The sequence below is a fragment of the Myotis daubentonii genome, chromosome 13, assembly GCF_963259705.1.
Source record: "Myotis daubentonii chromosome 13, mMyoDau2.1, whole genome shotgun sequence".
In the NCBI taxonomy this organism is placed as follows: Eukaryota; Metazoa; Chordata; class Mammalia; order Chiroptera; family Vespertilionidae; genus Myotis; species Myotis daubentonii.
In genome coordinates this window covers 40,091,399-40,107,738 of record NC_081852.1, presented here as the reverse complement: position 1 = coordinate 40,107,738, position 16,340 = coordinate 40,091,399, and the positions used below count along the sequence as shown (strand labels likewise).

Sequence of the window (16,340 nt, the reverse complement as noted above, 5' to 3'; positions counted from 1 at the left end):
TTAACATTGTTTTTGAGGACTTAGCAAACATAACCCTTCAAATATACTTTAAAATATTTACTAACAAGCAATGTCTGAAGTACAGTTTTACTTTCTTCTGCTAATGACTGTTCTTCTAATATCATATTAGAAATCTGAGAAACATGTTTAGACACATTTTCTGGAACAGATGAGAGAGATCCAAGTGCTGTTGTAGTAATGGTGTCTAATGCAAAAACACTGGAAGACAGCAGGTTACCTGTAACCAAAAAAAAAAAAAAGATGTGAACTTTAGCATTAACATATTTAAATACAGTTTGAACCACCCCAAAGAGATTGGCAAAACTATATCTCTGTTGTGGAAATTCGTCATAACAAATAAGCTTAACAAAAGTGTCTTACTACATAAGCAAGGAAACATTTTAAGTATAAATTATATTTGTTCTACAGTATTCTGTAAACAGTTGACAAATCTGTAGTATATCAGACCCATAACTATAACTCACAGTAAACAAATAACTAGAACACTCTAAAATTAATTTCTAACTACAAGTAATATACAGTATTACAATAGGTAAAAGAGATTATAGAAGAAAAGATAAACTAGAAATCAATAAACAAAATTTATAGCATTTGGCTTAAAATGACTAGACTAGGTGATTTAAACAATTTTTACATTTTTGCATTTCCCAAATTTTCTATAATAAGGATAATACTTCCATCCTATCTAATAAAACAGAAACATGGTAATTGGCGTACGACCGCTACCCTTCCCATTGGCTAATCAGCAAGATATGCAAATTAACTGACAGCCAAGATGGCCGCCGGCAGCCAGGCAGCTGGAAACTAACATGAGGCTTGCTTGCTTTAGTGACAGAGGAAGCCAAAGCTTCCCCACCTGCCTTGCCAGCCTCTCAGCTGCACTCTAAGCAACTATGTTACAAAAATAGGAGCTAAACAAAACCCCAGGCTTCAGCCAGCAGGACCGCAACACTGTTTCAAATACAGAAGGGTAAACAAAGGCCAGAAACCTGCTTTCAGCAGTGGAAGTCTCATAGCTGGAGCCGAGCCTCAGAGCTAAAGCTAGCCCAGAATGAAAAAAAAAGGAAAAAAGGACAGGTTGGGAGCTTCAGTCACCCGCCAGCCTGAAAACGGCCCTCAGCCCCTCACCCAGGCTGGCCAGGTACCCCAGTGGGGACCCCCACCCTGATCAAGGACACCCTTCAGGGCAAACCAGCTGGCCCCCACCTGTGCACCAGGCTTCTATCCTATATAGTAAAAGGGTAATATGCCTCCCAGCACCGGGATCAGTGGAGCCACGAGGCCTCCCAGCACCGGGATCAGCGGAGCAGCGAGGCCTCCTGGCACCGGGATCAGCGTGACGGGGGCAGCGACCAAACCCCCCTGATCGGCCCTGCTCTGTGTGTGACAAGGTGCGGTGCCCCAATCCCACGCCGCCCCCCACGGGCCCTGCTCTGTGTGTGACGGAGTAGAGCCATAACCTCCCCATCGGCCCTGCCCTGAGTGTGACAGTGGCAGCGCCCCAACCCCCTGATCCGCCCTGCTCTGTGTGTGACAGAGGGCGGTGCCCCAACTCCCCTATCGACCCTACTCAGTGAGTGACAGGGGGGAGCTCAACCCCCTGATCGACCCTGCTCTGTGCGTGACAGGGGGCGGCACCCCAACTCCTCAATCGGCCCTGCTCTGAGCCCGACCAGGGGCTGCACCTAGGGATTGGGCCTGCCCTCTGCCACTCGGGAGCAGGCCTAAGCCAGCAGGTCGTTATCTCCCGAGGGGTCCCAGACTGCGAGAGGGCACGGGCCGGGCTGAAGGACCCCCTCTCCCCACCGAGTGCACAAATTTTTGTGTACCGGGCCTCTAGTAATAAATAAACTAATACTTAGGAGGTTCGCACCCCCCCCCCCCCGCCATGAAGATAACAACAATGGTTTGGTTTAAAATGATACATAAACATATTCTGACAATATGGCAAACATTCAAGATGTATGTTCTCAAAAGAAAAAAGATGCAAAATGTTTATGTACAGAAAATTTCAAGAAACTCAAGAAATTTAACAGCAGTGTCTATAGAGAATGGGAGAGGGTCAGGGTTAAAGGGACTTTTACTTCTAAAGTTTATACACTTAGTTATTGTTTAATAAACATGTTATTTTATAGAAAACAGGAAAAAACAGCCCAAGTAAATTTGTTTTCAGTTGAAGGCAGTGAAAGTATTAACCTCTAGTCTGAACATAGTGTGTGCAAGGGAAGAACTAGTGACACTGTCACCTGAAATTTTTTATATTAAACTATCAGTTTTGAAATTAGTCTCCCACTAAACACACAACAATTAGAATCATTAGAAATGCTTGAACTTACCAAACAAGGTCTTGTGAAGTCCCAGCATGGTCTTTTGTTTTGAGCTGCCATCTCTTATTAATTCTTTCATATTATTAAACAGGCTATTCAGATTTTTGCCAAAAATATCCTGAGCTTCTGCATTGTGCTCATCAACCGCCTTCTTACGATCCAGTTTGGAATGGAGACCAGATACATCTTTTGTAGTTTCTTCAACTGTGTCAAGCAACTATATATTATTTTTTAAAAATAAATGTTGATAAGATGGATATGACAAAAGCCGTCTACAAAAGTATCTGTGCTACATAAGGATTGCTCCTATTAAGAACTTGAAAGTTTTATATATTGCATCAGAAGAAATTTTTAAACTCATGCTAATTAACCTAAGAATATTTATTTCCCCTACCATTTAGACAAGGAAAACTGATTTTGCCAATTATAGTAATTATACTGCCCTACAAGTTTTTTGCATATTATGCGTTCCTATTTTCTCAAAAGTATATCTAATAAAAAATTAAATACTTTCAACAATTTCCATCATTAGAAGGTCCTAAAATCGTGATTACTCATTATCTTCAATCATGACCTTAGAAAAAAAGTATTACATCATTATTGTAAATGTCCATAAGGAATATTAAAGTCATGTTCTATTTTCAAAACTTCTGGAAGCTTTTTCCTTAATCTAGCATCTCCAATGAGGAAAATTTAGATAAAATAATAAAATAACATTTTTTAAACTGACAGAAATGTGAATTTGGGGTGAATAATAGAATTTCACAATTAATGCTACAGACAGCAAAGTAATTTACTTCTACCCATTTGCCAATTTCTTCAATGCAAATACAGTCAAAACAAAGGACAAACCTTGCTGGCAGTATCATGAAGTTTCTTCTCAGTACTTTCCAAAACTGACGACACATACTCTTCTTTAACAAGCTGTAATTTAGTTTCTTGTAAATGTTTTTGAGTGGTTTTAAGTTCCTGTGTCTTATTTTGTAGGTCAGATTTACACTGCTCAAGTTCATTTTTATTATCCACAAATAATTCTGTAACCTAAATATAATACATTAAACATTTTTTAAAGAATTAAAGTGCTGAACTGATTGGTGAGACACCTGGCTAGTTCATAATATAATATTAGAAGAACCAAATTATTTCCATGCAAAATTGTAACAAGTTGTAAGTTACAAGGTAGGTCAGTACATTTCATATGGCTTCTGGTTTCTTTTGTAAGTTAATTAAAAACAAATAAAACAGGTCTAGTGTAGTGGTATTAATTCTTCGGGATTTATCCAACACTGCCAATATGAGGCTGGCACAAAAGAATCAGGTCTTTACATCTAAGTTATTTAACATCTGTTTTCTCCCAACATTCCATTCCCTCATCTGATAAGCACATTAATGAAAATGTCTCAGCATTCACTATTTTTTTTTAACAGCATGGGGGTTTTTTTGTTTATTTGTTTTTTAAATATATTTTATTGATTTTTTACAGAGAGGAAGGGAGAGGGATAGAGAGTTAGAAACATCGATGAGAGAGAAACATCGGTCAGCTGCCTCCTGCACACCCCCAGGGTGTGCCAGCAACCAAGGTACATGCCCTTGACTGGAATCGAACCCGGGACCCTTCAGTCCACAGATCCAAACTGGTCAGGCAGCATTCACTATTTTTTAATATATATTTTTATTGATTTCAGAGAGGAAGGGAGAAGGAGAGAGAGATAGAAACATCAATGACAAGAGAGAATCATTGATCGGCTGCCTCCTGCATGCCCCCTACTGGGGATTGAGCCTGCAACCCAGGGATGGAATCAAACCCGGGACCCTTCAGTCCGCAGGCCGATGCACTATCCACTGAGTCAAACCAGCTAGGGCTCAGCACTCACTATTTAGCTTGACCAATAAAATCACACATTTCAGCCGAAAACGGTTTGGCTCAGTGGATAGAGCGTCGGCCTGCGGACTGAAAGGTCCCAGGTTCGATTCCGGTCAAGGGCATGTACCTGGGTTGCGGGCATATCCCCAGTGGGGGATGTGCAGGAGGCAGCTGATCGATGTTTCTCTCTCATCGATGTTTCTAACTCTCTATCTCTCTCCCTTCCTCTCTGTAAAAAATCAATAAAATATATTTAAAAAAAAAAACAAAAACAAACAAACAAAAAAAAAACACCAACTAATCTTGGTTTAAAAAAAAAAAAATCACACATTTCAGTTAATTTCTTGTAATGTTGCATTAATGTGTCAAAATAGTTTCTGCTGTGACCAGTAGCTCAGTTGGTTAGAATGTCATCCTGATATGCCAAGGTTTCAGGTTCTATCCCGGGTCAGGGAACATACAAGAATCAACCAATGCCTGCTTGGTGTGGTTCAGTGTTGAGCACTGACGCATGCACTAAGAGGCCACCAGTTTGATTCCCATTCAGGGCACATGCCTGGGTTGTGGGCTTATTCCCCAGTGGAGGGCATTAAGGAGGCAGCGAAGGGATGTTTCTCTCTCATCTATATTTTTATCTCTCTCCCCCTCTCCATTCTCTCTCTCTAAAATCAATAAAAACATATTTTAAAAAAGATTCAATTAATGAATACATAAATAAGTAGAACAACAAATCGATATCTCTCTGTCTCTCTTCCAAGTTCCTCTCTCTAAAATTAATCAATAGTTTAAAATTTTTAAAAATAGTTTCTTCATTACAATTGTGACAAAATTATGATACAACTTATTTTCAGTATATGGGTCAGCCCCATATACTGAAAAAAATCTTAAAAATATAGATCCCTCACATTCTGAAATTTTCTTTAAATATTTGCTTTTTACATAATATTCAATATTGTTTGGAATGCTTACCCTACTTAGCTCCTCCTCAAGTGCACCAATTTTTTCAATCAATTCTACAATCTGGTCTTCTTGAACAGTTAGTTTTCCATTCATGGCTCTGAAATAAAGTTTAATATGAAGTTAACAATTAGCCTTTTTTTCCCTAATTCCTAAACAATTTATTCTAACCCAATTGTGGCAGTTACACATCAGCTTTGCCGTTTGTCACTATCATCAAAATGATGCCTAGTGCCAATAAGCAATACACACAAATCGCAAAAAATGAATGTATTCTTGTCCTTGTTTAAAGTTGTTTTCCTGTTATCTCCGTTTTGAAACCGAGAATCCCTACCCATAGGGGAAGAAATGTGTGTATATAAAATTTGAGAAGCAAAGAAGCTAACAGAGGAATACAACTCACATAAAAAAAGAGGTAGGGGGGAATACAACCTAAGTGTCTGTAATCAGGAATATAGAACATAAACAGGATACAAAACTGGAGAACAGAATTAAAGTATGACAGAGCAATTACACCTCTCACGGCCTACTATAGCCAAATACACCCAAACACACATGCCACTACCAAACCCCACAGAAATCCTCAGGGGAGCAAAGGACTCTTCTCTAGAGCAGATCCTCCGCCTCCGCCTTATTGACATCATTTTGGACCAGGTAACGCCAGTCCACTTTAATGGGTCTCTGATTTCTTGAGCATTAGCAAGTTTCAGAAGTGAATGCTGTCTTTTGTATTCTTTATCCTCCAGTTCCTTCATAACTACCAACAATTTTCTATTCCACATTGTGCTAAATGGCACAGATTCTTTTGTGAATACAAATTTCCTCAAATTATTAGCTGGAGATATTGTTCATTAAAGGAAAAGTTAGAACTGAGGTGCAAAAGGAGAATTAGTTCTAACAGTCTTTTTTATTGTTCATCCTCACCCAAGGATATTTTTCAATTGATTTTTTTTTTAGAGAGAGTGGGGTGGGGGGCGGGGGGGGGGTGGAGAGAAAGAAAGAGAGATTGGTTGCCTCCCACATGTGCCCCAACCACCAAGGTCAGGGATCGAGCCTACAACCAAGGTATGTGCTAACAGTCCTTTGATTAACTTTACTTTGAACAAACTACTCCAGGCTTTAAAAAGTGAACAGATTAGTGGTTGCCAGAGGTTAGGAATCACTGGAGAAGAACGTGGATATGAATATAAAGAGTCAGCAAGACGGAGATCTTTGAGACGATAGTTCTGAACTACACAAATATACAAACATGATAAAGTGATAGATTTATACACATACATTGTACCAATTTCCCAGTTTTGATAATGTAGTGAAGTTACTTAAGAGGTAATCAATTGGGGAAACTGGATGGAAAATACATGGGACCTCTTTGCACTCTTCTTATAATTTCATGTGAATCTGTAATTATTTAAAAAATAAAAAATAGCCCTGGCCGGTGTGGCTCAGTGGTAGAGCGCCAGCCCTCACATGGGTTGGATTCCCAATCAAGGGCATGTGCCTGGGTTTCAGGTTCGTGCCCCACCCCAGTGTCTCTCTCTCCTCCCTTCCACGTTCTCTAAATAAATAAATAAATAAATAAGTGGGGGGGGGGGGGAGTTAATATAAAATCTTTTTAAACTGTTTGATAAATACTTGTTAATATCAAAAGAAAAACAAGCATTGTAAAAAGAACAACAAATAAAGATTTTATTTACTGTCAAATGAGTAAATTTTACTTCCAACAGCCTGTTATCAAAAAATACTTATTCTTGGAAATTAATTTCCATAGCTATTGGCTTACCTAAAATTCTCTTCAGAAATGTACACCCCATTTTTTTCACGGGCTGCAGCAAGATCTCGTTTCAGACGCTCTATCTCTTCTGTATATTCCTACACAAGAAGAATATTGTAGGTGTCAATATAGAACAACATTTCTTTAAATTTGGATTGGGGACGAAATAAAAAGTTAGCCCTTTTATATTTTTTAAATCATAAAAATGTATGATAAAAAAATAATAGGCATACTTTTCATTCAATATTAATTTGTACAGAATAGTCTTTCAACAGCTTTCAAAGAGCCTTTAAATTTACTCATTATAACAATATGAGCTTCTGAAAAACACACCACGTAATCTCCAGTACCCAGGTTGGTCTTCAAGTAGCATTTCACACTAAAAAAAACACACATCAGGATTTTTTAGAGAAGTATCTGACTCTAGAGTTGGGGCAAGAAACATTCAAGATAAACCTAGAACATTTTGTCAAACAAAATAAAAATGAAGCTAAAAAAGCTTATGATAATAAAAAGGGCTCAAGAAATCACTTGGAGAAAGTTAACACAGATCAAAGGAGAAACAATTTGATAATCACTGAGGATAATAGCTACAATGGATTAACACAAAATTTTAAGTTCATGAGTTTATAATGACATTAAGAAAGGTAGAAAACCACCCTGGCCACGTGGCTCAGTTGGTTGGAGCATTGTCCCATACAACAAAAGGTTTTGGGTTCAATTCCCTGACCAAGAGGCAACTAATCTCTCTTTCTCTTTTCTCGCTCTCTTCCCTCCTCCCTCACTCCCTCTCCTGTCTCCCTCTCTCTCTCTCTCTTAAAAAAAAAATCAATTAAAAAACATATCTTTGAAGACTATACTTTCAGGGATCATTTCTATAGTTCGTTACTAGAGAAGTTTCTCTGAACGTGTAGAGCACCAAATGAATTCAGCAATGTAGCAGGATACAAAATTAACGCCAAGAAATCTATGGCATTTCTATACACCAATAGTGAACTTACAGAAAGAGACACTAAAAAAGCAATCCCATTTACCATTACACCAAAAAAATTAAGATACCTAGGAATAAACTTAACTAAAGAGGCAAAAGACCTCTACACAGGACGTTGAAAAAAGAGATATAGGAAGACATAAACAGATGGAAGAACATACCATGTTCTTGGATTGGTAGAATCAACATCATTAAAATGTCCATACTACCCAAAGCCATCTATAAATTCAACGCACTTCCCATTAAAATACCAATGGCATATTTCACAGACCTAGAATAAATGCTCCAAAAATTCATCTGGAATAAAAAAAGACCCTGAATAGCTGCAGCGATCCTGACAAAGAAGGACAAAGTAGGTGGGATCTCAATACCAGATATCAAACTGTATTACAAAGCCACTGTTCTCAAAACTGCCTGGTACTGGCACAAGAACAGACATATAGATCAATGGAATAGAACAGAGAACCCAGAAATCGACCCGAACCAATATGCTCAATTAATATTTGACAAAAGAGGCAAGAACATACAATGGAGTCAAGACAGTCTCTTCAATAAATGGTGTTGGGAAAATTGGATAGATACATGCAAAAAAATGAAACTAGACCACCAACTTACACCATACACAAAAATAAACTCAAAATGGATAAAGGACTTAAATGTAAGACGGGAAACCATAAAAATACTAGAGGAATCCAAAGGCAACAAAATCTCAGACATATGCCGAAGCAATTTCTTCACTGATACTGCTCCTAGGGCAATGAAAACTAAAGAGAAAATGAACAAATGGGACTACATCAAAATGAAAAGCTTCTGCACAGCAAAAGAAACCATCAACAAAACAAGAAAGCCCACTGCATGGGAGAAGATATTTGTCAATGTTATCACCGATAAGGGTTTAATCTCCAACATTTATAGGGAACTCATACAACTTAACAAAAGATAAACAATCCAATCAAAAAATGGGCAAAGGACCTAAATAGACACTTTTCAAAAGAGGACATTCAGAAAGCCAAGAGACATATGAAAACATGCTCAAAGTCACTAATCATCCGAGAGATGCAAATCAAAACAACAATGAGGTACCATCTCACACCTGTCAGAATGGCTATCATCAACAAATCAACAAATGACAAGTGCTGGAGAGGATGCGGATAAAAGGGAACCCTCGTGCACTGCTGGTGGGAATGCAGACTGGTGCAGCCACTATGGAAGACAGTATGGAGTTTCCTCAAAAAACTAAAAATGGAACTCCCACTTGACCCAGTGATCCCACTTCTAGGAATATATCCCAAGGAACCAGAAACACCAATCAGAAAGGATATATGCATCCCTATGTTCATAGCAACACAATTCACCATAGCTAAGATCTGGAAACAGCCTAAGTGCCCATCAGCAGATGAATGGATTAGAAAACTGTGGTACATCTACAAAATGGAATACTATGCTGCTGTAAAAAAGAAGGAATTCTTACCATTTGCAACAGCATGGATGGAACTGGAGAGCATTATGCTAAGTGAAATAAGCCAGTCAGTAAAAGAAAAATACCACATGATCTCACTCATTTATGGATAATAAAGACCATTATAAACTGATGAACAAAAATAGATACAGAGGCAGAGCAGCCTCGAACAGACTGTCAAACTACAGCAGGAAGGCTGGGGAAGGTTGAGGGGGAGGGGGATAAGAGATCAACCAAAGGACTTGTATGCATGCACATAAGCATAACCAATGGACATAGACACTGGGGGGTAGGGGAGGCCGGGGGAATGTCAAGGGGGGGGAGGGGGGGACGGGACATATGTATTACTCTTGGTAATACTTTAAGCAATAAAACAAAATTTAAAAAAACAAAACAAAACATATCTTTGGGTGAAAAGAAAAAAAGCTAGAAAATTAATGCATTATTCTCAAAATTATCAATTAAAGGAAATGAAACAAGCATTTTTCCTGCCTTTCTATAAGTATACCCTCGGGTAGCTGAGGGCAAGTTCCTCATTATAGAGGTAGTCCAGCAATTAGTTAAGAAGAACTGAATTAGAAAATTACCATTTTGCAACCCTTAAAGAACTAATGGGTCAACTCATTGAATATCATCAATTCTTAACAAAAAGATAAAGAAGCAGACATGTGCTTCCTGGTGGGAGAACATACCACCACCTAAGAACTAGTTTTGCCAATAGGCAAAAAATATGCAGCTTGACCCAAATTTTACACCTTAATCAAAAGACAATTCAAAGTGAATTATGGACTTAAATGTGAAATGTAGAGATACAAAAATTTCAAAAGAAAAAAACTTCAGGATCTAGAGATAGGCATAGAGTTCTTACAACTGACACCAAAAGCACAATTCATAAAAGGAAAAAATTAATCACACTGAATTCAAAAACATTTGCTCTACAAAAGTCCTTATGAAGATGAGGAGACAAGCTATAAACTAGAAAATGATTACAAACCATGTTTGTGATATGGACTAGTCTACTTATATAAAAACCATGGGTAGTGTTCATCACGACCACAACCGACATGACCAAGCATAAGGAAGTCAGTCCTGCAGGGGTTGTCTTGGCAACGGCTGTGCCCTCCCCCAAGCTGTTTTCCAGGAGCTGTTTCCTGTAAGGGCGGGGTTTGAGGCAGGAACCCACCCTGGGAGCGTGGAGGCATATCTTCCTAAAGTGTGCTGCGCCAGCACGGACAGGGGTGAACCTGAGTGGGGGTGGCTGAAAGGCTTAGAAAAGACAGACGAGAATGAAAGCTGGGTCTCGTGGGACGCTGCTTCTCTGGGAGACATCCACCATGCCCACAGCCATGCCTTTATTTTATAGCAGATGCTACGAGGCAAAGTAAGGGTGTGACCAAGATGTTTACAACATTCTCCTGGGTTTCAATCCTACTCAACTACATGCACCTGAACTCTATCAAGCCTACATCACTCAGGCACGTGGGGCCATGTGTTCTGACTTACATAGGTTCAAGCTTACAACTACAGCTGTTGGCTATAATTGTGCTGTGAGGGCTCTGCCCTCCAAGCTGGGACTTGCACGTGGCAATGAGAGGACTGTGCCCTCTCATCAATCCAAGGCTTGAACCTGTCCAAAACACTGTAGCAGCTCCCTACAATAGTTTTAGTTCTGTTTCTTTGTTACTAATGTTGTGGCCCCACCCCATAACAAAGAAACAATTTCCGGAGGATGAGGCCCAGGAATCAGGATTTTAAAAAGATTCCCAGGTGATTCTAATGTGCAGCCAAGGTTGAGAACCACTGCTATAGATAATATTAAAAATATATCTAAACGTGCAATTCTTTGTCCAAAAAATGAGCATGTACAAAAATTAAATGAAGAAAATTTGGAATCATCCGAGAGATGCAAATCAAAACAGCAATGAGGTACCATCTCACACCTGTCAGACTGGCTATCATCAACAAATCAACAAACGACAAGTGCTGGAGAGGATGTGGAGAAAAAGGAACACTTGTGCACTGCTGGTGGGAATGCAGACTGGTGCAGCCACTATGGAAGACAGTATGGAGTTTCCTTAAAAAACTGAAAATGGAACTCCCATTTGACCCTGTGATCCCACTTCTAGGAATATATCCCAAGAAACCAGAAACACCAATCAGAAAGGATATATGCACCCCTATGTTCATAGCAGCACAATTCACCATAGCTAAGATCTGGAAACAGCCTAAGTGCCCATCAGTAGATGAATGGATTAGAAAACTGTGGTACATCTACATGATGGAATACTATGCTGCTGTAAAAAGGAAGGAACGCTTACCATTTGCAACATCATGGATGGAACTGGAGAGCATTATGCTAAGTGAAATAAGCCAGTCAATAAAGGAAAAATACCACATGATCTCACTCATTCATGGACAATAGAGACCATTATAAACTTTTGAACAATAATAGATACAGAGGCAGAGCTGCCTCAAACAGATTGTCAAACTGCAGCGGGAAGGCCGGGGAGGGTTGGGGGGCAGGAGGTAGGGGGGTAAGAGATCAACTAAAGGACTTGTATGCATGCATATAAGCATAACCAATGGACATAAGACACTGGGTGATAGGGGAGGCTAGGGGACTGTCTAGGGCGGGGGGATAAAATGGATACATATGTAATACCCTTTGTAATACTTTAAGCAATAAAATTTAAGAAAAATTAAAAAAAAAAAAAAGAAAATTTGGATATACTCAATGGAGATTTTCACACATATTTGAGTGATGATTCCATTGATTCCATAGATCAGGGGTCCTCAAACTACGGCCCTTGGGCCACAGGCGGCCCGCCGAAAACATTTATCCGGCCCGCCGGGTGTTTTTGCCGTTGCTGCCTGTCCTGCTTAGCAGCCGACTCGTCCCGGGCCCACAGTGCACATGTGTGGAATGTCTGAGGGCCAGTGAACTGGCCCTCTGTTTAAAAAGTTTGAGGACCTCTGCCATAGATGATGCTGAAAAGGAAAATTTTCCCATCGAATTTCTTAATAGTATTACTCCTTCAGGAATGCCGTGTCATAAATTAAAATTGAAAGTGGGTGCAATCATCATGCTATTGAGAAATCTCAATAGTAAATAGGGTCTTTGTAATGGTACCAGATTTATTATTAAAAGATTATGACCTAACATTATGGAAGCTGAAGTATTAAGAGGATCTGCAGAGGGAGAGGCTGTTCTGATTCCAAGAATTAATTTGTCCCCATCTGACACTGGCCTCCCATTTAAACTGATTCAACGACGGTTTCCCGTGATGCCAGCATTTGTGATGACTATTAATAAATCACAAGGAAAAACTCTAGACAGAGTAGGCATGTTCCTACGTGAACCCGTTTTTTGCACATGATCAGTTATATGTTGCTTTCTCTCGAGTTTGAAGAGCATGTGATGTTACAGTTAAAGTTCTAAGTACTTCATCACAAGGGAAATTAGTCAAGCACTCTGAAAGTGTTTTCAACTCTTAATGTGGTGTACAGGGAGATATTAGAATAAATTTAGTCACTTTATCAGTCATTGTTTGCATTACTGTTGTTTTTATATCATGTTTTTGTCGTTTTTATGTCATGCCTCTGTTGTTATATCCTTTTGTTACTGTTTATTTATTAATAAATTTATATATTATTTTCATATACATTTTACTAATTTCCTTTCACCTCTCACACTTCTATTATAGAGAAAAGGCAAATAGCAATATGAAAATATCTCTGCTAAAAAAAAAAAAAAAAAAAAAAAAAGAAAATATCTCTGCTAATTAATTCCCTTTTAATGTGCATGAATTTCATGCACCGGGCTACTAGTATCTAGAATATATGAAGAACTTTCAAACCACAACTATAAAAAACTCAAATAATCCAATTAGAAAATGGGCCTAATCCAGCTGGTGTGGCTCAATGGTTTAGTGTCGACCTATGAATCAAAAGAGCACACTTAGATTCCTGGTCAGGGCACCTGCCCAGGTTGTGGACTCCATCCCCACAGTAGGGGGTGTACAGGAGGCAGCAGATTAATGATTCTCTCTCATCATTGATATTTCTATCTCTCCCTCTCCCTTCTCTGAAAAAACAATTTTTTTTAAGGTAAAAAATAAAAATAAAAATGGACAAAGGACCCAAATACACACTTTTCCAAAGAGGATATACAAATGGTCAATATGAGATATCACCTCACATGTGTCAGAATGGCTATCATCAATATCAATAAACATATAATGGTGAGGATGTGGGGAAAAGGAAGCCCTTCATACACTGTTAATGGGAATGCAAATTGGTGCAGCCACAGTGGAAAGCCATATGGGGTTCCCTCAAAAAATTAAAAATGGAACTGTGTTATGACCCAGTGATTCCACTTCTGGAAATTTATCTTAAGAAACCCAAAACACTAAATTGAAAGAATATTTGCAACCTTATGTTCTTTGCAGTGTTACTTACAATAGTCAAGATTTGGAAGCAGCCCCAGTGCCAATCGGTAGATGAGTGGATAAAGAAAAGCTGTGGTACATTTACACAACAAAATACTACTCTCGGCAATAAAAAGGAAGAAAATCTTATCCTTTTCAACAGCATGAATGGACCTGGAGAGCATTATGCTAAGTGAAATAAATCAGTTAGAGAGAGACAAGTAACATATGATTTCACTAATATATGGAATCTTAATGAACAAAAATCCTAAAATTGTAGGCTTAAAATGGGTGAATGTTACAGTAATTATACCCTAGTGTATAGTAACTATACATGTTACCCTTAAGTTATAAACTTTTTAAATGTAAATATTTTCAAATTTTGCTGATTTAATAGAGCTGGAAAAGTCAACATGTTAGCATTAGAAAAAAGATTTTAACATAGGTACAATGGGGCCTTGACTTACGAGTTTAATTCGTTCCATGACAGAGCTTGTTAAGGAGCTCGTTAACTCAAATTACTCTGTCAACTCAAAGCAAAAACTCGGCCAAGAGACGGCTCATATCTCGGAAAAACTCGTTAGTCGGGACACTCGTAAGTCAAGGCCCCACTGCATTTAGTTTATATTATTAAATGAAAAGCCCTACCACAGGCAATTTAACAAATCTTTTAATAATTATTGCAATTTCTTATTTTCATATTTGTCAAACAAGATTATATTACTCCACAAAAATGCACAATTACCTTAATAAGGGCTTTTTTGGTTAGTTTCTGGTTAACTTCAGGCTTATTCAGTATGTTCTTTGCTCTATGAGCATATTCCAATGTACTCAGAGTTTCCTGTGATGAAAAAGCCAATTACTAAAGATATTATGAGAATGTAGTTCTGTTACCTAAAATGTACTATAAAATAACTCCTAAGTAATAATTTATGGTTATAGCTAATCTGAAAATCTGCCACTAAGACTATTATACCCAACCTTTAAAAAAGAGATTTTTCAAAACATCCCTATCTTTTTTCTTTCTCTTCAATGTTTAGGGTCTTTAACTTTATAATAACTTGATCTAGTAATTTTTTGAATTCAATCAACTGATGAATAAACAAAATGTCTTATATCCATACAACAGAATATTACTCATCCACCAAAAAAATGAAGTACTGATACATGCTACAATATGGATGAACACTGAAAACATTATGGTGTCTGGCTGGTGTAGCTCAATGGTTGAGCATCAACCTATGAACCCGGAGATCACGGTTCGAATCCCAGTCCGGACACATGCCCTGGTTTCGGGCTTGATCCCCAGGAGGCGTCATGCAGGAGGCAGCCCATCAATGATTCTTTCTCATCATTGATGTATCTATTCCTCTCTCCCTCCCCCTTCCTTTCTCTGAAACCAATAAAAACAAATTTAAAAAAAGAAAAGAAAACATTATGGTAAGTGAAAGAAGCTGGTCAAAAAAAGAACACTTATTGTATGATTCCATGTATATGAAATATTCAGAGTAGGCAAATCTATAGATTAAGAAAAGTAGATTAGTAGTAACCAAAGACTGGAAGCTGGGGCAGACTGGGGTGATGAAATATTCTAAACTTAGATTTTGGTAATGATTGCATAGCTCTGTGAACATAGTAATAATGGGTGAATTTTATGGTACGTGAATCATATCTCAATAAGATACTTTTTTAAGGACAGGAGAGTTAAAGACCTTATAAAGTTTTTCTAATTCCATTCAAAGTAGATGATTATTACAATAAAGTAAGAGTCAATTTTGCCATCTTTGTTGCTTCTTTTGGTTTTTCCACCTATTCCAACACACCCAACCCCACCTTCACTGCTCTCTAAGCAGTCTAAACACTAACATTCACTTAACTTCTAAGTCCTCAATTAAATCTCTATATCCCATGTAACCATACACTGCTAATGACCACAGCAATTTTCTTTGAAGACTGTGTGGAAAAATCCAGTAAGCAACTGGCTTTTTAAGATTAAAAACTCTGCCAGGAAGGAGAAAGACATTTTTTTCAGTGGTGTTCTCCTAAATGTGTCCACATGCAATGTCCAGATTCTTTTTATTATATAGTACAGAATTAATTCAGCCAACTGATGAACTTTTAAAACGAGACAGCACCCTGGCCAGGTGGCTCGTTTAATTGGAGTGTCGTCCCATGCACCAAAAAGGTTGCAGTTTCAATTCCTGGTCAGAGCACATACCTAGGTTGCAGGTTCAATACCCAGTCAGGGTGTGTATGAGAGGCAGCCAACTGATGTTGCTAAGAAAATTTAAAAAAATAAATAAAGAGCCTGGCTGATGTGGCTCAGTGATTGAGTATTGACCCATGCACCAAGAGGTCACTGTTTTGATCCCTGGCCAGGGCACATGCCTGGGTTGCAGGTTCAATCCCCAATAAGGGGCATGCAGGAGGCAGCCAGTCGATGTTTCTCTCTCATCAATATTTCTATCTCTCTCTATCTCTTCCTTCATTGCTCTCTAAAAAAAAAAAAAAATCAATAAAAAC

The 16,340-nt window shown here is 38.4% G+C and overlaps 1 protein-coding gene and 1 pseudogene across 2 annotated transcripts in view; one reads left to right on the top strand and one right to left on the bottom strand.

Annotated features, from left to right (window-relative positions):
- The window catches only part of KIF11 (kinesin family member 11), a 49,133-nt gene that overhangs the window by 19,299 nt on the left and 13,494 nt on the right, over nt 1-16,340 (bottom strand). For both annotated transcript variants that reach the window (XR_009448389.1, XM_059662854.1), the window contains exons 9-14: nt 14,563-14,658; nt 6,950-7,038; nt 5,182-5,269; nt 3,201-3,389; nt 2,358-2,565; nt 66-238 (exon numbers count right to left, since the gene is read on the bottom strand). Coding sequence is in view for 1 of the 2 variants with exons in the window: in XM_059662854.1 (XP_059518837.1) it covers nt 66-238; nt 2,358-2,565; nt 3,201-3,389; nt 5,182-5,269; nt 6,950-7,038; nt 14,563-14,658 (843 nt within the window). In the remaining variant the exon portion in view is untranslated. The remainder of the gene's footprint in view (nt 1-65; nt 239-2,357; nt 2,566-3,200; nt 3,390-5,181; nt 5,270-6,949; nt 7,039-14,562; nt 14,659-16,340) is intronic.
- Nucleotides 7,791-7,871, top strand: LOC132215069 (small nucleolar RNA U3; annotated as a pseudogene).